This window comes from Mirounga leonina, unplaced genomic scaffold, assembly GCF_011800145.1.
Source record: "Mirounga leonina isolate KUSES-001 unplaced genomic scaffold, KU_Mleo_1.0 Mir_53, whole genome shotgun sequence".
Taxonomy (NCBI): domain Eukaryota; kingdom Metazoa; phylum Chordata; class Mammalia; order Carnivora; family Phocidae; genus Mirounga; species Mirounga leonina.
In genome coordinates this window covers 1,483,912-1,505,054 of record NW_023270807.1, presented here as the reverse complement: position 1 = coordinate 1,505,054, position 21,143 = coordinate 1,483,912, and the positions used below count along the sequence as shown (strand labels likewise).

Here is a 21,143-nt window from a genome sequence, read left to right as displayed (position 1 = left end):
TCCCCTTGCTGCCCCACCCCCAGGCTCTGTTCCTGGTGGCTCCTTTCACTTAGAGTATTTTTACTTTTCCCTTGTTCCTGTTACAGGATCAAAGGAAGGAGGGGAGGCTAAAAGAGGCAGTGGTTTGCCTAGCTCTTTGGAGATGTTCAGTGAAGGCAGACCTGGCAGGGCTGAGAGATGGAGTGGGACCCACTGCAGGCTGGGGTGGGGCCCAGTCCTGGCGGAGGGAAGCCCCTGAGCAGTCTGACCAGCTTGGGGCAGGGCCGGGGCCTTGAGGTCTTGATTCCAATCCTGCAAGGATTTGCTTTTCTTCTCACCGAGGCCTCCTTCCTCCATGTTGCCTCTGCCTCTCCCCATTGTGCGCGCGCGCGCTTGTGTGTGTGTGTGTGTGTGTGTGTTAGTGTGGTAGGTGTGGGGTGTGTGTATGTTTCTGTATGGTGTGTGGCGTGTAGCTGTTGGGTATATGGTGTGTATGTGGGATGTGGTATGTGTATGTGTGTATGATGTGTGTGCATATTGTCTGTGTGCTGTGTGTGTGGTGTGTTCCTTTTGTGTCCGTGTGCGTGTGCGTATACGTGCCTCTGTGTGCACGTTGCTCGGCCTAGAGGGGCTCAGGCTTGCAGGAGAAGCCAGTGGCGAGCCCTCACGAAGAATCTGGAAGCCTGAGCAGGGCCCGACTGTCGGGAGCTGCTGTTCGTCGGTCTCCCGGCCTGCATCGGCCCTGCTGCGGCCTCGGCACCCAGCCTGTCGTGATGCCAGCCATCCCTCCGTTTTTCATCCAGGCCGACCAAGCCTGGACCTGCAGGGTGTTCGGGAGGACCCCTGGGCGGGCGCGGGGGGGCGCGGGGCCTGCACAGCGCTGTGTGCCTGGGGCGGAGGTTGTTGTGTGAGTGTCGGAGCATCAGCTTCCTCATCTGTGCGGGAGGGGTGGGAGTGCCAGCCGGCTCCTGGGGGTGGGAGCGCCACCCGACAACATAAGCCAAGCGCTTAGTATGGTGCCCTGCACGGCGCAGTACGTTGTCATTGCTCCCCAGGCCTTCCAGCCTTTGGACAAGACAACGCTTCATGGTGCAGGCCCGGAGGGGACTCCTTCCCATCCCTGTCACAACTGAAAATGCCCTGCAGGGGCAGTATGGCCCCCAGATGGCCTCCTCCTCCAACCCCTCTGTCTTAGAGATTTGGGAACAAGGCCTTTCCAGAGGATGGCAGGGCGGGTGCAGGACTGTGGGAGTTGTCCGAGGCTTCTCCAGTTGTTCCTGTCTGAATTGCGGTGCCCTGAGTCCCCCATAGCCCCTCACTCCCCGTGGTCCCCGTGGTCCCCGGGGAAAGCGATCTGATAAACTCAGGCACAGGGAGGCGGAGGTGGAGATGACAGTTCCATCCAGAGGTAGCTGCCCCCTTCCAGCATCTTAACAGCTCTTAACTCTCAGCCTTCCTCCAAGCACTGACCGCCCCCCCGCACTGCTAGGTCACTGGCTCCTGGCTTCATGGGGGACAGTGGGATTAGGAAGCTTTCCTGCAGGCTGCCCCAGGTCTCTCCCCAAGTCTTGCTCCCTCTTGACTTGCTCTGTGACTTTGGCAGGGTTATGGGATGCCTCCGGGCTTCCGGTTCCCCTGCAGAATGGGGTGCCGGGGAGTTAGTAGCTGTGTTCTTGGCCTCTGAGGAGCTAATGGGTGAGGGAACATTTTGATGAGGGGTCAGAGGTGAGGTGAGGGTTCAGAAGGCACTTGCCAGAGAAACCCAGGAGTTGAGGCTGGACTCTGGGGTGCTGTACCCTCTTCCCTCTCCTTTCCCCAGATCTGGAGCAGTCAGGGCCTTTGCGGTGGGAATTACAAGTAGGGGACAGGTGGCTCTGAGACCCCTGTTTGGCCTGGATGCAGGGATCACATCTCTAGGAAAACCTCCCAATCCAAATGCAAGCCCTTCTTCTAAATGGCTAGGGAAACTGAGGCATAGGATGGGCATGTGGCTTGCTGGTCTTCATTTGACAAGCCCATAAGGAGGGAAACCTGGGAGTCAGCCCCCCAGCCAATCCCTGACTCAGCTTCTAGCTTTTCTCCCTGTGGCCTTTTAAGTTGAGGGGAGGGAGGTTGCTGCTGGCTTTGAGCGGGAGGCTGGGGCAAGGGAAGGAACCCCAGGGGAAATTAGCCCAAATTAGCAGTAAGAATGAGGAAGAGCTGGTGTTCTCTCCTCTACCCTTGCAGATAAATATTTAATCACAACAACAATAATAATGACAACGATCATAATAATGTGCAGTAGCTCAGGCCGTAACCTGAGCCCCACTCTCAGAGGGAGGAAGTGGGGGAGAGAGGAGGAGCAGTGGAGAAATTGAGAGATAAAGACCATGAGAAAGATGGCGGGGAAGGAGGCCAAGCAAATGAAAAGGAGGCTTGCCTTCTTGAGCTTGGAGCCCCTGGGGTTACCCTCTGTCCCGGGGTGGCTGGGCAGCTGGGGTGGAAATGTGAAATTTCATTGCCTGATTCAGGAGGAGGAGTCTGAACCCGGACAGCCCCAGCTTCTTCCTGGCTGCTCACTCTAAGTGTGAGCAGCTCCCAGCTTCGTTTGTTCTGCAGGGGGCCTTGCAGGCTTCCCTTATCCCTGAGTCCCCAAGGAGCCTAAGTGTCTCTCGTTCCAGAGCGGGGAGCTGGGTTCTGCGCGGTGTTTTGCTTCTCACTACCTGTGTGACTTGGGCAAAATGCTCTCCTGCTCTGGGCCTCAGTTTCCTCATCTCTAAAATGGGGTGGGACCCTGTAGAACTGGTTTCTTGCTACTCCTTCATGTGGGTGAGTGTTGAGGAAGACCCCTCTTCCTCCCAAGTCAGTTCCAGGCTGTTCCTGGGGAGTGTGCTCTCTGATGCCCGGATTTCTGACGGCAGTGGGTACAGGCCTTGTGAAATCTTCGAACATGACCTAATTTCTGCCTCAGGCTCTCCCACTCGAACCAAAGTTGAGCAGCAGCTGGGAGAAAACCAAGTTCAGATTTGTGGAGCCTGTGGCGATAACCTCCAGCATCTCCTTCTCTCAGGCTCCTGATGAGAGATCAGAATAGCTAATGTCTTCTTTGGGCTTCTGTTTGATTCTCTCTCTCTCTCTCTCTCTCTCTCCCTTCTAAGGTTGGTAGGAGGAAAGCACTGAAGCTGTTTTCTCCTTGATGCCAAGATACGTCAAGCTAGGAGCACTCTCTTTTCACGCTCCTCCGTCAAGAACAGGCCTGCAGGACGTGGGGACCGAGACTAGCACTTTGCTTCTCCCTGGCCGCTCCCGGCTGCCTGGGAGCATGGCCCGTGTCGGCAACTGAGCACTGCCCGAGTGGCGGGGAGCACCAGCGTGGGTTACCCCGTTGGCCGCCCTCAGCCACCCTGCTGCTGAAGCTGCCCTGGAGAGACTTGTGGGAGCTGACCCACCCATGCTCACCCAGGCTGTGGGGCCAGGGGCCTGCCAAGGCTAGGAGTGGGGCCTGCCGTTCATGGGTCTCTAGGGATTTCCGAGATGCCTGGGAAGACAGGCTGGGGCTGGTGGTGGGCCCAGTTGCCTCTTTGCCTGCTCCTTAGCCTTTATGGCCCCTGGGTGCCTTTCTCCCTGGGGAAGCCCAAGGGCCACCCCCACATGAATTCCATCCGCATAGATGGGGACATCACACTGGGGGGCCTGTTCCCAGTGCACGGCCGGGGCTCAGAGGGCAAGGCCTGCGGAGAACTTAAGAAGGAGAAAGGCATCCACCGGCTGGAGGCCATGCTCTTTGCCCTGGATCGCATCAACAATGACCCGGACCTGCTGCCCAACATCACGCTGGGCGCCCGCATTCTGGACACCTGCTCGAGGGACACCCATGCCCTCGAGCAGTCACTGACCTTTGTGCAGGCGCTCATCGAGAAGGATGGCACGGAGGTCCGCTGTGGCAGTGGCGGCCCACCCATCATCACCAAACCTGAACGTGTGGTGGGTGTCATCGGTGCCTCGGGGAGCTCAGTCTCCATCATGGTGGCCAACATCCTTCGCCTCTTCAAGGTTAGTGCCTGGCTGGTTGGCCCCAGAGGTGGTCTTCCAATAGCCCCAGCCCTCCACACCCAGGGTGCTGGGCCTGGCTAGTTTCTTTCTCCTCTTCCCTCCTGGACTCTGAGGAAGAGGAAGAGAGTTATTCCCCCCGCCCCCCGGAGCAGTATCTGAGAATTTGGGGGCAGTCCTGTGGTCAGAGCTTAGGTTCAGCGGAGTGAAGATGTCGGGAGGGCCCCAGCTCCGTGGTGCTGACTATGGTGCTGAAACAGCACCATCGCCCGGAGCTCCTTGATCAACTCAGCTCCTCTGTGGGGAATTCTGAACCAAGAGAGGAAAAGGAAGTGCTGGAAAACAACAGAAGGGAGGAGGAGATAGGTGGACAGATATGTAAAAAGACAGATAGATGGATACGTAGAAATACAGGTAGACAGAAAAGGACAGAGTCGAAGAGATAGATAGGCAGAATGGAAATACGAATGTTGGAGATTGCCGGAGACATAAAGCAAGACTTTTGTTTTGACATTGTTTTCAAATAATTGCAATTCTCAAGAAAGATATGTTTTTCGTCTAGTAGCTGAGAAAGCCCAGTGTGGCCCTCCTACTCCACCCCAAGATTATGCTTATAAAATGTGTCTTGATTTTTTTGGAGGGGGCACTGGGCTACAGCACCTGCAGAGGCTGGACGAGGACAGGGAAAGGGCCTGGCAGGAGCAGGCAGTCTCTGTTTCTCTTGCTCCCTGCCTGGAACCAAGCTTCCCTCGCTCATTTCCTTCCTTCTGCCCTTCTCTCTTGCACACCTTTCTCCCTTTCCTTCTGGAATCCTTCCCCACCCCCTCCTTGCTACCTCCCATCCTCTCTTCCTGGGGCAAGAGCTGCTGATTTGCAATTCAATTGAAGCCAAGTGCTTTGCTAAGCTGCTAAAACAACTGAAAGCTACCGGGTAGAGAGAAAAACATTACAAGCATTTTACCAATAATTATGAGCCGCTCTTCTCTTGGAGCCTGCCTTGTTTGCTCTGTGTGTTTGTGTGTGCTTGTGCTTGTGTGCGTGTGTGTGTGTGTGTGTGTGTGTAAGGGGTAGGGGTGTGTGTGTTGGGGGGGAGAGAGAGAGAGAGGGAGGGAGAATAAGCTGGAGGAGGAGGAAGGAATGCACAGAGGAAGCTGCTGGGTCCCTCCTTCACCCTGGTGTCAGGTTCTCAGCCTCTGGAGGTGGCCCCTTCCCTCCTCAAAGTCTCCAGAATTAGGCGCAGTGGGCTGAGAGAGGCTGTCTGGGCCCATGCAGAGTGGGAAGTGCTGAGGCCATTTGCCCAGTCCCATGATACATAGTACTTGGGGGGCATTTCTAGGGGCCTGGGTAGAATTGGGGATGAATGGTGTAGAAGGCCATCAAGATGGGCAGGGGGGTGGGGGTGGGTGGGAAAGAAAGAGAGTTAGAGTTGTCCTGTCACAGCATGGGGTGGGGGTTGGAACTTTCCGGGGTCATGTGCCATGTGGTTCTCACTTATGGGCCTTCTTCCTGGAGTGTTGGTTTTACGTGATGATCAAGATGGAAACACTATCTTAATTTTCAAGCAAATGGATGCATTATGAAGAATGCCAGATTAAGATGAAACAGAAGGCTTGAAGGAAACCTTGCCCTTGCAGTAGACGATCAGAACAACCCCTATGGGGCTGTACTGCCAGACGTCATTCCTCGTAGATGGTTTGGGAACGGGTAGCCTGGTCCAGGTCTCCCACCTGCGCTGTTTTGCATTGAGGAGTGGAGACCCAGAGGGGAGGAGGAAGCAGGGCTCAGCTGCCCAGGCCCTGGCCTGGTGGTGGCTTAGGCTAGCTGAGTCATCGCTTCAGCCCACCTGCCCCAGGCCTGAGAGGTGAAGCCACCTGGGGCCATCAGCAGAGGGGATGAGCCCCAGACTCCTTGTCAGTCTGTCTGGGTGGGGCCTAGACCCCTGTCTTAGAAAAGGCCAAAAGTTTCCTTATTGGAGCTTTTTATTAAACGCTTTCGGTGACTCTGGGTGTTTCAGAAGACAGCCTGATGGGGCCCTCATGGCTGTGACCTCAGTGAGTGACCCCGCCTGCCCCGCCATCTCCCAGGGGCGAGCCAGTGCCCACTTCATAGGGAGGTGGAGAGGCTCAAAGGAGTGGAGAAGTGTCACGACACAGGGTAAAGTCTCCAAGAATAGGATCTGTGAGTATTAGGACTTAAAGCATGTTCTTGGAAATGTGGCCATTTTGGGGTGAGGCATCCAGTGACCCCACATGGGAGTGCACTTTGACTTCTAGTCCCTCTCTGGTTGGGGAAAGGTCTCTGGTGGGATGAGGGTGACTCACCAGCCTAGGGGCTCCCAGGTGTTCCTTTATCTCTGCTCATCTGGTCACCTAGGAACATGCCGAGGCCTCAGTTTCATCTGTGCCTCCTCAAATTGCAGAGAGATGAGGGGGATGGGGCAGGGGGTCAGGAGTCTCCCTGGCTGCACAGAAAGCGCGATGGGACTGGGAGGTAGAGGCCTGGGGAGGAGAAAAGGAATGGCGGGCAGAGGGGGCATGTTGGAAAGGGCAGGGCAGGGCAGGGGAGATGGGGAGAGAGCCAGAGGGAACCAGTCATCTGTGGTCTGCATTCCCTGTGTTCCTTTTAACAGCGTTAATGTTCCAGGCTGGCGACAAGAAGGCTCCTCAATAATTAAACTGATAGAAATGAGAGGCTGGGTGAGAAACTTAAAAGCCATTTACAGAGGCAAAAAGGTTAAACTTTGGTGGTGGTGGTTGGGGGGAGTCGGGAGCAGGAGCCCCTGGCTGGAGAGCATGAGGGAGGGGCGCCCAGGCCGGGGCAGCTCCTGTGTCAAGTGTCTCTCTCAAAGGGCACCGCTGCGGCCCCAGGCCCGCTCTGCCACGGCCAATAAGTGGGGCCTGCTGGGAGCTTCCACCAGAGGCTCTGATTATAGCTCCCCTTCCTCCAAAAGGTGAATTTCCTGTGCGCAGCTCAGAAAGGAGCTCTGGGCTTGGGGGTACAAGACGTGATTTCCTCCCTGGCGAAAGCTAACGGGGTGCTGTCGGGGTCAGGGTGTGAGCAAGACTCAAAACTAGTAGCGCTGGAAGGGGCCAACTCCCCATCATACAGATGTGGAATCTGAGCCCCGATTAATTGTCAGGGCAGGGCTGGAAGTCAGGTCCCCTGCTCCCAGGCCTGACTCCTTCCAGAATGTCTGTCCAAATAAACTGGGTTGGAAAGTGGGACCCAGGCCTTCATGGGGACCAGAAGCCCTGACTCTGGGAAGTTGTGAGTCTGACTTGACAGCTTATATCCCTTACTTCCTGTTCCCATCCTCTTCCTTCATCCTCATTTTGGCGCTCTCTTCCTGGGACGGGGAATATTGATGGGTGTAAAGAATACGTTTTGGAAGAGATCCTAAAGGCCGAGGATGTGGCCTGCGCAATACTATGTTGGGACAGCCCAGGTTCTGGAGCCAGTTCGGTCTGGGTTTGAATCTTCTTTCCACCGGACTTCCTTCACCTCCATTCACCCTATAGGTCATTTACACCATAGTGTGAATAAGCCAATAAGATCTTTTCCCGAGAGCAGCCATTGCTGCGGGGAGAAAGAACATATCAAGTGCCTTGGAAGGAAGCAGTTTTCAAATCCCAGACTTGTAAGAGCGAGAAGGATTCAGAAATCATTGCATTGAGTCCCTCATTCATTTGTAGCAGACAGAAAAGCTGAGGCTTGAAGAAGGGGGTGTGGCTATCCAGCATGGTGGTTAAGAATTTGGATGCTCGGGCCAGATAGTCTTTGTCACTGTGGCTAATGGTTTCTCTTGTTTGTGCCTCTGTTTCCTCATGTGTAAAATGGGGATGAGAACGGCCTCGTAGGCCAGGTGGGAGAATTAAGAGTTAATGTCCAGAGCAGGCCTAGCACGGTGCCTGGCACACAGTCAGCCCGCAGGAAATGTCACTGCACAGCTTGTCGAGGGGCCTGAAATCAGCATGAGAGACTCCATTGATGTGGAAGAGGCTGGAGCGGGTGGGCAGTGACAGACGGTGACCTTTGAGGCTGATCCTGGAGAGGCCCCACCATCTGCTGGGTCTCTCGTGTCTTCCTGCAGACCGAGCAGCCAACCTAACTTTCAGAGAACGAGCTATGTCTTGCTGTCACACAGTGGGGCATGGGAGGAAGGAGTGGAGGGAGGGTAGAAGGGGGCAGGCAAGAGAGGGGGCGGAGGGGACATCGGTGAGCGGGGCGGGGGGGAGGGTGGAGATGGGCAGGTGCCCCAGTTTCCTAGGAGAGGCTGGGCCAGGGGCGCTGCTGAGCTATATTATCCCTTCTGTGCACCCCCCTCCCCCGCCTCCCCGCCTGGCAGTGTGATGCTCTTGACCCACGTGGGGCCGTGAGTGCTGTAAAGGTTTGTGGCTTGCCTCTGGAGAAAGCTGCCTGCCTGGTGCTTGGCTCGTTCTACTCCTCAGCGCCTGGCCCAGGACTCTGGGGGAAACTTTGTGGCTTAGATAACACAAGATGTTCTGTTGAGGATGTGGCTTTGTGTCTTCAAACTGTTTTCACTGCACAACCAGGAGGAACTTTCGAGAGAGTCCATCCACACTCCCAACAGCTTGCCCCTATCCCTTGAAGACAGCTTCATCCTTCCAGCGCCCAGGCCAAAAAACTTGGTGACAGCTTTGACCATCCTTTTTCTACTGTCAGCAAACCCTATAAGGCTTTCCTTTCAGAATGTGTCCTAGATGTGACACCCCCACCTTTCCCACCCCTGGAGCCTCTCCCCCAGACCATTGCAGGAAACTTCTCTTCTTCTCCCTGATTTGGGCCTCTCCACAGCCAAACCTTTGCTCAGGGGCCACAGCGATCTTTCTAAAAGCCAGATGGAATCTACTCACCCCTATTAAACCTTTCATTGGTTTTAGATCAAAATGCAAACTTCCAAACTCCTGCTTCTCTGAGAGGCTCTGTGCTACCTGGCACCCTGACCACATCTTTTGTCTCTCTTGGGTATACTCCACACACTCATACCATTTTCCTTATGGTCCTTGATGACACTATTTTCCCCACCACAGGGCCTTTGCACCTGCTGTCCCCTCTATTTCAATGTTCTCCCTTGACTCTCTGAGGCTAGATCCTTCTTATTCAACCTTAAGCTTAAATGGACTCCCTTCAGGGAAGGCCCCCCCCCCCCCAATTATTCTGTCTTGTTTCTTCATCTTTCCTTTTATGGCACTCATCACAGTTTGTATTCCTGTCCATATTTCCTCGTTTTCCTGTTTGCTGTTGGCTTCCCCCCTAGACTAGGGGTTAGCAAACTACAGCCCAAGAGCCAAATCTGGCCCACCACCCGTTTTTGTGTGACCCATGAGCTAAGAATAGTATTGGTATTTTAAGTGCTTGAAGAAAAAAATCAAAAGAATCATATGTTATGACACAGGAAAATCATGTGGGATTTAAATTTCGGTGCCCATAAATAAAGTCCTGTGCCAGGGCTCGTCTTGATCCTCACAGCAACCCCCAGGGGTACAGTTGTTATCCCCATTGTACAAATGGAGAACTGAGGCCCAGAGAAGCTAAGCAACTGCCCCAGGTCACACAGCTGGTGTGGTGGAGCTGGAATACAAACCCAGGCTGTTTGGCCCCGAAGCCACCCATTTTGCCAGTCTGCGCTCCTATTGCTTGGCCATCAGACAGACTTGGGTTTTACACCTGGCCTGATACTCACTGTGGGGCCTTTCTGAGCCTCAGTTTACTCACGGGCATGCTGGTATTCACCTGGCAAAGGTGCTAATGTGTACAAAGCCCTTAGTTGGTGGTTAGGGGACGCTGGTGTTACCCGAAGGTTTTTTTTTTTAAGATTTTATTTATTTATTTGACAGAGAGAGACACAGCAGGAGAGGGAACACAAGCAGGGGGAGTGGGAGAGGGAGAAGCAGGCTTCCCGCGGAGCAGGGAGCCCGATGCGGGGCTCGATCCCAGGACCCTGGGATCATGACCTGAGCCAAAGGCAGACGCTTAATGGCTGAGCCACCCAGGTGCCCCTACCGGAAGGGTTTTGATAGATGTTAGTGTTTGTGAGGTGCTGGGCCCCTGGAGGGGTGGGGGAGGAGTGGGCAGTGGGGCTTGCTGAGGGTGACTATCAGGGGCTGCTTCCTCAGGTGGGGAGCACGTAGCCCTTGCTTTTACTGCGTCCCTCTTTCCCCCAAGCACTGGGTGTCCCTCTGTGGTGAGCATCCCGGAAGGGGGACCTCAAGACAAGGGTCAGGCTGGAGCCTGGACAGAAAGGGGAGGGAGGTGGGGGGAGGGGACACATGGCACCGGGAAGAAGCTGCAGCCCCACGGGGGAGGCTCAGAGCCCCCCACCCCTGTGACTACTCCTCTGCCCATTCTCTCTGTGCCCTCTGAGCTCTGTCCAAACCACCTGAACGTTGCCCATGGTGGAGGGGTTCGAGGGGTACCCCCGCCATACAGTCAGATACTGGGGAGACAGAGGTGGCGGGAGGACGGGTGGGTAGGGCTGCTGGGGTAGAGGTTGTGTGGCTTCAGTGGTTCTCAAGCCCGGCTGCTTATCACAGTCCCCCAGGGGAGTTTACTAGAGCATTCAAATCCTCAGCCTCCAGGGGGCTGATGAGACCTGAAGGCCAGGCTTGTGTTTGGCCACCTGCCGGGAGGCTTGGTTGACCACCAGACCCAGGTGCTCTGAGTCAGTCTAGTATTCCCCCCCTCCACCTGGCTTCCCCAGGGGGCACCCTGCTCACCCTGCAGTCCTCTCAAGCTTGCTGCCTCCCAGGTGCCCCCTGGGCTTGCAGACCAGCTCTGAACACAGGAGGTTTGGGGGTGGAAGGTGGGATTCTGCTCTGGCGACTGGACTGGCAAACAGGCTCCTTACTGTGAAACTAAAAGGAAGGGAGAGGGTCCTCCAGGGCGACTTCCCAGAAATGCCCGGGAGGGAGGCCTGGGGTCTCCTGGAGTCCAGGTAGGAGCTGACAGGGTCCCTGGGCGAGGTGTGGGGCTTTGCGGAGGGGCTGAGGTGGGACTGAACTTGGGGAGGCTCAAGTTCACGACTGCTGGCATCTCGCTCTCTCTCCTGTCTGGACCTCGGCTTGCCCATCTCTAAAAATTAATTCCCCACCCCAGGAATTCAGATTAATTGGTCTGAGATGGGGCTTGGGTTCCCCAGGTGATACCCACGTGCAGCCCAGGTGAAGAACTACCGCTCTAAGCAACCTTATAAAACAGGACACAAAATGGAGTAAGGCCTAGCCCTGGTGAGCTTCCATGTTTGAGAGGGAAGACAGGCAGTGAACAGGTAAAACAGATAAATATCTCACGGGGAGGGGCAGTTTCCTGCAGAACGAAGCAGGGAAGTCACTAGAGAGGTGAGGGAGAGGGGGACCAATTTAGATGGCATGGTTGGGGGTGGCTTTCCTGAAGAGGGGACATTTGTGCAGAAGCTCGAATAGAGTAAGGGGGGGGTTGCCCTATGGATATCTGGAGGAAGAGTGTTCTACGTAGAGGGAACAGCAAGTACAAAGGCCCTGGGGCAGGACTTTGCCTAGTTATTGACCTAGGAACTCAAGAGGGAGGACCAAGACAGTCCTGGGGACGGGGGGTGGGGGGGGGTGGACCAAGGGGGTTCCAAAACCCACATCCTGATCCTTATTACTGCAAAACGTGTTGTGCGAGGGGGATCAGCAGGAGTCTGATGGCCTTGGGCAATCCCTGGGCCTTTTAGGACCTCAGTTTCCCTACGTGTAAAATAGGCAAGTGGTCCCTGCACTGTCCTTGTGGAGCCACGGAGGCGATGGGGGAGGATCTATAAGGGCAGAGCCTGAGCGAGAGGCTCATTCTTTCCCTGGGCTCCCATCCTGCTGCCTCTTCCCACCCATGCCCGCACTGTCCCTTTTCCACACCACCCCCCACCCCAGCCTGAGGAGGGAGAGCTGGAGACAGGAGCAAGGCAGGGCCAGCCAGACCGGGAGGCGGCAGGGTGCAGTGGTGAAGGCATGGGCTCCGGGGCCAGATGGCCTGGTTTCAAACCCCTGCTCTGCCATTTATTGCCGGGGTGGGGGGGGGGCACCGCTCGCTGCCTCAGTTTCCTTATCTGTGGAATGCCAGAAACCCACGTCACAGGGCACTGGGAAGATTACATGAATGCATTGCAAGTGCTCGGGGCAGAACCTAGCATTAGGCTGCAGATGGCGGCTGAGTGCCTGGTTGTTGTGGGCAGCCAGGAGCACTCACTGGCCTTGGCGGCAGCCACATGCTGGGTAGCTCAGATCTTGGCCCCAGGTCACTCCGCCTCTCTGGACCTCGCTCATCTCATCTGTGAAATGGGCAGAATTACATGTACCTTTCAGGGTGAGGATGTGGAATAATGCAGTGAGGAGCTGGTGGTGTGGTGGGTGCTCAGTAGGGCTCAGGAATGTTAGTCCTCATCTGCTGACAGCATCCAAGAGGGGGCTCAAGGGGGAGGGGGTGTGGTCTGAGCCATGCTGGCTGGGGAGCTGGGCAATGCCGAGGCGCGGATCACTGGCTTCTGGCAGAGGGATGAATGGTGAGTGTACTGAGTGTCCCCAGTGTGATGGTCCTGGGGCTCCCCTGACCCTCACTGAGAGGTGTGGGGGATGCTGGCGTGATCTCCGGCTCACCACTCAGGGGAGGGCTGTGGGGCCTCTTACCACTGAGGCCTCCCATAGCTCAGGGACCTGCCTTCTGGGTCTCGCTCTGCTGCCAACTCACTGTGTGACCTTGGGAGGAACGAGGGCATTGGATCAGGCGGGCTGACCCCACTCCTCTACCCCGTGGCCTCTCCTGCGGAAGGGGCGCTGAGCTTACTCCCCAGTGGTCAGGTTGCCACAGGATTGCCACGGGCCCCGTGACCTTTCTGGTCGTCTCTCCGGTGGAGTCCCGACTGCCTCAACCCTGCATGTTCTCTGAGCCTGTGCCGTGCTTTCCAAAACCTGCCTTGGGGATTTTCCTGGCTGTGCGCTCCTCCTGGAATGCCCCTCTTGATGTCTGATGGGCAGAGTCAGACTCCTCCTTCAAACGCTGACTCAAAATCCAAGACTTTCCTGAGCTTTCAAGGACGGAGGTGATCCTGGGGCACATGGGGCCCTTTGCGTGGCTCTTGTGGGTCTCCCTCAAGTCCATGGGCTTGTCGAGGGCAGGATTGGGCTGGACCCCTCTTGGTCGTCCCCTTCCCCCAGTGCCAGGCCTGGTCTGTCAGTGCCAGGGAGTTCCACCAGGTGTGGAACCGTGTGTGAGGGAGCTGCGCCTGCGGCAGGGGTGGGGCCCACACTGTCCGAGGAGTTATGCTCACAGTACCTCCCCCTGCCGAACCCTGAATGAGCTGTTTGCTTTTCAGTTTCCTCCCAATTTATTAAACTAGCATTTTTATGACCCGGACATGTTGGAAATGAAAAGAAGGCAAATTCTACTTTATATGCCAATTGACCTTTACGCTTGCCACTTGGCTCAGGGGCCTGGGCTGGGGCGAGGTAATGAGATGCAGGCTCCAGCCTCCGGGCTCTGGGGTGGCGGGGCGGAGTGGTACCCCGGAGCTGTGTTGGGGGCAGAGAGGCAGGGCCCCCCTTGGCCCCCAGCCCCTGCCTCATTCTGTGGGACTCTGGCTTTCTCTGCTTCCCTCTCCTATTCTCCCCACATCTCTCTCCTTGCTGGCCCGTATACCTTCTCTGGCTCTGCCTGGGCCACTCTCTGGATCATGTGGGGGCCTCATCCATGGTTAAGGCCAAGAGGTAGGAGTGGCCCACAAGCTCACCAGGTCCTGCACAGATGTGCCCCAGCCTCATTGGCCACTCTGGCCACCTGCCTGCCTCAGCCCTTGATTATGGCCATCTGCGTCTCAGGACTGAGCGCTCCCTGGTGGGCACCCGACCCCTCCAGATCCCCCTTCCTGACTCAGATTGTCCCCCTCAACCCCAACATAGTTCCAGAAATTTCCCCTTGATTGAAAATGTGGCCTGGCTGTGGGCAGCTGGCGGCTCCAGGCTCTGCTCTCCTCGCCTGTGGGGTGGCCGTGGGCCGGCTCTGCGAGAGGCCCAGGGTAGTGGGGAGGGGCTCAATCACTGGGATGTGACACTGTTTCAAAAGGGCAAATCCTGGCTCTGCCCCTCCTGGCCATGGGACCTGGGGCAGGTCCTGCGAGCTATTTGGGCCTGTTTGCAGATCTGTGAAATGGGGAGGACGGTTGTGAGCGTGAAATGGGACAAGGCAAAGTGACTGGCCCAGCGCCTAGCGTGTAGTAGGTGCTCAGGAAACAGTAACTGTGGGGAAGTGTGCTCATGCAGGAGTGGGAGGCTGGATTCTTCTCCCTGTCCCCTTCTTTCACTCTCTCACTCCTGGACCTGAGTCCTCCCCAGGGTTTAGTTTTTCCTGGGGCCCACTGAGAGGGGTCCCAGGATGACGAGGGAGGCAGGAAGCGCAGGTGCAGTGAGGGTGGGACCAGGCCTGGCTGCCTGCCTGCTCCCCAGCCATCCCCAGGGGCCTAGGAGGAATTTAAAACTCATTAAGGCTGAAGTATGCTGGAGGAGCCCGCTGAGCACCACCCCCGCACTGTGCAGGAGCAGCAAGGGGCCCTAAGGGTCCTCTGGTGTCTCTGGCCAGGGCTGCAGGGTAGAGAGACAGCACTTACCTCATTCTCCATCCCCCCCCCGCGGGGGGTTTTGGGGGAGGCCCCGGGGGAGGCCTGGCAGCATTAACCTCAGTCAGGGTCAGGACTGTGGGTGTTTGTGTTCAGTGCAGTTGCCTCCTGCCCTCTGAGTTCAGGTCCTGAGAGCTGTCAGGGGATCCAGTGTGCCCCCCTCCTCCCTCCCGCGGTAGCAGAATGGAGAGGGCGAGGCTAGACCCTTAGGAAGGACTTTGGGTGGAAGACACCCCTCCCTCCCCCCCTCAGGGGAGACATTTGAGGGTTAGGACTGGGCCCCACCCCCTGGTGTGTGCGGGAGGCCTGGCTTCCAGGATCAGGTCTGTTCTGAGGGGGGATGGGGGAAGTGGGGTGCACAAAGCTTTCACAAAGGAGCCTTTTATCCAAGATGAGTGGCATCTCCCATGTGGGCCTGACAGAAAAGGGGTTCCCCTCTCTCACAAGGCATCATGAATTTTATTACCCCCAAATTTCAAGCATATGGAGAATTATAGAGCCTAATAAACTACCCTGTGCCCACCACCTGGCTTGGTCAAATATTGATGTTTTGCCCAAAAGTATCAACATTTGTTTTCATTTTGAGAATGAAAACATGCCAAAGGTCATCAGAGGCCCTGCGTGTACCTCTTTGTGCCCCTCCTCTCCTTCCTCAGGCAGCCACTGCCCTGTCCTGTATGGATTGTTTCTTTTTTATTTTTTAAGATTTTATTTATTTGTCAGAGAGAGAGCATAAGCAGGGGGAGCGGCAGAGGGAGAAGCAGGCTCCCCGCTGAGCAAGGAGCCCAATGCGGGACTCAATCCCAGGACCCTGGGACCATGAACTGAGGCGAGGGCAGATGTTTAACCGACTGAGCCACCCAGGCTCCCCCTGTATGGATTGCTGCTAAGTCTTTTAATTACTGTGTACTTAAACATAGTTTTATTTTGCATGTTTTATGCTTGCTGAAAATGTGATCGTCTTGCATGTCCTGCGGCTTGCTGGGTTTGCTTGGTATCACATTGCTCCTCAGTGGCCTAGTTCCTTCTCTTGGTCGTGTAATTCCCCACTGGAACAGTGCCCCGTGCATTTACTTGTTCATTTGCTGTGGGCACCTGGGCAAGTTCCCTGATGATCTTCCTGGTTCCACCAACGGTATTGCACAACCACCCTTGCCAGTCTGTCTTTGTGTTCTTGGGAGAGTTTCTTGTGGGTCGCACCGAGGAGCGGAATTGCAGACTCATGGGGGATAAGCCTCCTGAACTTTCCCAGAGGCTGCCAGGCTGCTCTCTACATTGTATGCAAGGGCGCTGATTTCCAAACCTGCCTCCCCATTGGAACCTCCTGGGGCTTATTAAAACACAAGTTTTCACCAGGTGCCTGGGCCTACACAGCCTTGCTAAGGGGACTCTCAGGGTGTGAAGTCTTATTTCACCAAGCTCCTGGGGGCTTTGTGGACCTGCATTTGGAGGTGCCTCGCCTGGGTCTGCCACTCACTTGCTGTGCAACTTTGGGTGAGTTGCTGGATCTCTCTGAGCCTGGGTGTCCTCCTCTATAAAATGAGGATAATGATAAATGGTGAGGACTCAGTCAGGGTTGGCCCTTGCCTCCCCCGGGATCAGCTTGATATTTTGAGGCTTGTGATGTGCCCAGGGTTGCCACAGCCTGACTAGGCTCTTGTGTCATCCAGGGGAGGGTCGTACCTTCTTGACTCCATCTGTGAAGTCAAGCTTGGATTCATTGTTTTACTCAGCAAACATGACGGACCTCTGCTTTGTGCAGACCATGCTCTAGAAACCCGGTGTATGGGTCAAGGCCCCTGACTTGGGGAGTCAAGGGGTCAGGGATTTCATGACAATGAGATGAGGGCTTTCATGGGGTGGATGAGGTGCCCTTCACCAGCCTGGTAGGGGGTATCAGAAAAGGCTTCCTATAGGAGGGCAACTAGCTGAATAGCCAGGATACAGTGAGCTGGGTGGGGGGCTGTGCTGGCCAGCAGGGGAGGGCCTTCCAGGCAGAGGGACCTGGAGTCTGAAGGCCTGGTGGCAAGAGGGAGAGCCTGGTGCTTGTGTGGAGGTCGGCTGTCTCGCTTCGGGCACTGCCGAGGCTTGAGGTGACACGGTAGGACCCGGGGCCTGACACAGGCGCCGACCTCCTGGCAGTGGTCGCTCTGAGGCCTCAGGTGGCAGCTGGAAGGGGGTTTATGGGAAGCCTGAAGTGTGAGGAAATGTTAAGTGCCTTCTAAGTACTTTGATTATTTTAAATTGCTTAAGTGGTTTCTAAGATGGTCCTAAGTATCCCGGGGATACAGACACAAAATCAATTAGGAAAGTACAACAAGCCTCCATGAAGGGAGAGTTAAGCCCCCTCGCCTGCCTGCCCTCCCCCATGCCCACCTAGGCCTGGTTCTGGCCCTGGCCAGTCAGCCTGGATCAGGACTTCTCCTCTCACCTCCAGCATCAGGCGGGGAAGCCCCCAGCCTCTGTGCTGGGCCTTCCTGGCCTTGAGTCCTGGCTTCTTTCTCAAGCATTTTGAGAGGTGGGGGGAGAGGAAGATGTGTGTGGAGGGGTAAGGGTGGGAGGCAGAGAGAGGGATTGTATGTGGAGGGGCCTGAGGGGGTCTCCTTTAAAGATGCTTCTCTCTCTTGAATGTGCCTTTTATCCAGGGGCCCTGGATCCCCTGGTCCCCTAAGCCTATAGTATTATTTTTGAAGTGCATGATACCTTCCCACGGGCATTCGAAGGAAGCCAAGTACATACCCCAGCCCCACCACGGAGGCAGCCACTGCTTCCTTTCAAAGAGGGCTCGGGGCTGGACTCGGGGCTGGACTCGGGGCTGCCGTGTTGCACACTCTGGGGGCGCCGTTCATTAGTGTATCAGGGGAATGCTTGCACACCTGTGCTTTCCTTCGTGTTCACACGACCGCAGCACCTGCGTGGTGACCTTGGGGATTGTTCAGCGGGGAGTAAGGAGCTTGTCCTTTGTATGACCACACAGTCCTCTGTGCTTCCGGTCTCCTTGCGACGGACACTAGGTGGTTCCCAACCTTGCCAGTTTGTGAGCAGGCTGCGTTTGTGCATCCACCCCCCTGCACATCCCCAGAGTGCCGGGTCAAAGGGCCAGTGTAGTTGTAATCTCTTGGCCTCCTGCCAGCTAGGGGTGAGGCCAGCACTCCCTGGGGCTGGGTCTCCACCTCTGCTGGCTGCTGGGAGGGGCTGGGAGGAGGCCCCATGGCTGATGCTGACCTGGCCTCTGCAGCCTTGTGTAGCAGATCGTGGGGAGCAGGGACCCCAGTCCTTAGCTCAGGAGCTGCCCAGAAGAGTGAGTGGGCCCTCCTTCACTCTGAGTCTGTGTGGGGCAGGGTGGGGGCAGTCCCAGGCCTCTGTGCAGGTCCGGCAGGAGCAGGAGGCCCTGGGCTCCTGGGCCTCCATCCCACACACATGCTCTAGGAAGGTGCTGAGAACTGGCAGGGGTGGGGGTGACCATTGCTGTCCCGGCTTGGTTGTCTGCCGGCCCATCCCCCCGCCCCCATCATTCAGGTGCGACTACTAGCAAAACCGCTTTCATGCCCATACTCTGCTGTCTTTGGACTCCATGACTGCCTTGTGTATCCACCTAACAGATGCAGCTCGGAGGGGTGGTGACTCCTAGGGTCCCGCAGCCACTCAGGGCTGGAGTTTGGCTCGTCCTTCGCCTCCCTGGCTCCTCAAGGAGCACTCCCGTCCTAGGCCCGCACATTATGCTCATCCCTCCATCTGCACCTTGGTTTAGACACTTCTGTCTGCTGGGAGGGCCCACCTTCTGTTCTAACCAGCCTTGGGCCCTTGACAAAAATCACTCAGACTGTCAGCTTCTCCATTTTCCCATCTGCACAATGCATCCAGACCCAGTTTCACTGAATACTTTCTGAGGGTGGTGAGGCAGGAGATTTCCCACTTCTTCCCGGAGGGCCTCAAAACTCTCCTTTTGGGGGGCTTGAAACTGTTCTTCTTGTTTTCTATGTAAATTTTCCAGGTAATACGTCCTCTGAAGTATCAAGGAATCCGCTGCCTTCTTTCTTCCACCCCAAGGTACACAGTGAGATGCAAGAAAAGCCTTGTGACCCGAAGCACATTGTACATATTTATTATATTAATTTTGCATAATTCACCAAACTCTCTTTGAAAGAGCTGTGGCTTCCCTTACTGAAAACCCTCTTTATTCGTCCCCATTCTTCACATCCAGTGTCAAACCTCCTCCTCCTCTGGGGCCCTTCCTGCCCTCACCAGTCCTCACCTGGATGGGCTCCAACTCCCCTTAGTCCGTGCTGGTCCCAGAGCTTTCTTTCCTTCTAGCCTCCCCGCCAAGAGAGACCCTGAGGTTAGGGACTGAGTCACCTATTTCTTTTGTGGGTCTCCACAGAAGCTAGAGGGATGAGTTGAAAAATATATTTTTTAAAGATTTTCTTTATTTATTTGTCAGAGAGAGAGAGAGTGAGAGAGAGAGAGTGTGTGTGAGCATGAGCAGGGGGACCGGCAGGCAGAGGGAGAAGCAGACTCCCTGCTGAGCAGGAAGCCCGATGTGGGACTCCATCTCAGGAGCCTGGGGTCATGACAAGAACCGAAGGCAGACGCTTAACTGACTGAACAACCCAGGCCTCCCAAGTCGAAAAATATTTTTAACAGAAAGATGTCAATGTGGAAAAAAAAAAAAAAATCTCTGTTCCTAAAAGAAATCAGGCACAGAGCCGGCTGGAACTGAGGCAGCAGGTACTTGCTTTGACAATGAACTTTCCCCTATTTCATGAGTGATCAAATGAGTGGGTTTTGCTCCAATTTGTACAGTGGTCTTTGGCAACGTTGAAGGAGGAAGTGGCTTTTTCCTTAGCTTTTGTTGGGTTTCCAGTTTAATTAAAAATATGTATGTTTTCTGTACAGCTTGAGATTCAGCATGTATGATTTTGGGAACTTTCAGGCACCTGCTGTCAGCAGCTTCTGAGCATTTCTCAGAAACTGTGGTAGGGCCTGAGGGCCCGGAGTAGAATAGGAATCGGGGGGACAGGGGTCACTCAAAACCACTGATAGTGTACGATCTTTCACAGTTACTCCTTGGACAGTCCTACAAAGATGTCCTAGTTTACATGAAGAAACTGAGGCCCACGGAAGTTAGTATGTGGGGCCACCTAGCTAGTCAGAATCAGAGCTGGGCTTAGAACCAGATTCCCAGCCCAGTGCTTGCCCTTGCACCTCCTGGATGTCACGGGCAGGTCCTTTGAGGCCGCCGCTCTTAGTGTGGGAGTCTGCGGGTGCTGTCAAGGGGGTTTGTAGGCTGGCGTCGTGTCGGTCTTCCCGCGGCCCCGTGGAGCACAGGAGAGTCAGCTCTGGGTTCCTATGTATGAGTGTGGCCCCATGGCCCCTGACTCCTTCCTGTGGGTGCTGTTATAAAAGCCAACGCGTTCATTGCAGAATTTGGAGGAAAATAGCAGAGCCTGAAGACGCAAATGAAAATTGCCCACTCATCCTACCATCCAGAGTTAAAAACCTGAAGCGTGTGTGTGTTTCCTTCTAGCCTTTCTTGTGTATAATTTATGAAGTTGCGACCATAACATCTCTGTGGTTCTGTAGCCAGCTTTTGCCCACCAGCCTACAGTTGGGAGCATTTTCCACTCTCCTCAGTCTTTGAAACATGGCGCGTAATCCCCCATCAGGGGGCCCTATCGTGTTTTAAGGCTGGCGGGGTGTGGTTTCTGGGCTGCTCCCTCGGCCGTGTCTGTGCCTTTCCAGTGGGCTGTCTCTCCATGAGGCAAAGGAACAGTGAAGGCTTGGGTGCTGGGTGGTGGGGAGCAGGAGGTGGGTGGGTCCTACCTAATTGGACTGGTTATCCTGGGAGAGACAGGTGCTCAGGTGAGCTCTCTGAGAGGGCGGACGGGAAGGTGGACATGGCAGGTGGAGCGTGGGCGGCAGAGTCAGGTGGCCCCAGTGATGCCATGGGCATGGGACACCAGGGTCTGGAGAGACATGCTCAGCTCAACTACAGGCATGGGGCTGAGAGGTTGTGGCTCCCACTTTATTCCCGCTCAGGATGGAAGCCCCCCAAAGCCCCAGAAATGAAGCTCAGGGATTCCAATCTAGGGTGGTGGAGGAGGGAGGGGGTGGGCTGGGGGCCAGGCTGCCACAGAGGGGAAATGACCTCACCCGTACCATGTGCTGTGGACAGGTGGGAAGTGTGGCTGGGGATGTCTGGAGAAGGAGGTAGAAGACCCTGGGCTCCCAGGGTGGCTTTGCCTCAGCGGCCCATCTGGCTGCCCTCCACCCCAGTTCTTCCCTCTGGCCCTTGCCCCTTCTGCTTTGGTTCCCCTGCACCATTCCCTAAACCTCCCAAGGTCTGATCTGCTGGCTTCTGCTTCTGCTGTTCCCTCAGTCCCTGAAGAATGCTCTGTCCACCTTTTCTTTCCTCTACATTAAAAGAAAATTGGGGCACCTGGGTGGCTTAGTTGGTTGGGCGACTGACTTTTGCTTGGGTCATGATCCCGGA

The 21,143-nt window shown here is 55.7% G+C and overlaps 1 protein-coding gene across 2 annotated transcripts in view; it reads left to right on the top strand.

The window, feature by feature from the left end:
- Positions 1–3,492: 3,492 nt before the first annotated feature.
- GRM4 (glutamate metabotropic receptor 4) overlaps positions 3,493–21,143 on the top strand; it is a 104,713-nt gene continuing 87,062 nt past the window's right edge. For both annotated transcript variants that reach the window (XM_034990565.1, XM_034990564.1), the window contains exon 1: positions 3,493–4,011. In XM_034990565.1, the coding sequence (XP_034846456.1) occupies positions 3,493–4,011 (519 nt within the window). The remainder of the gene's footprint in view (positions 4,012–21,143) is intronic.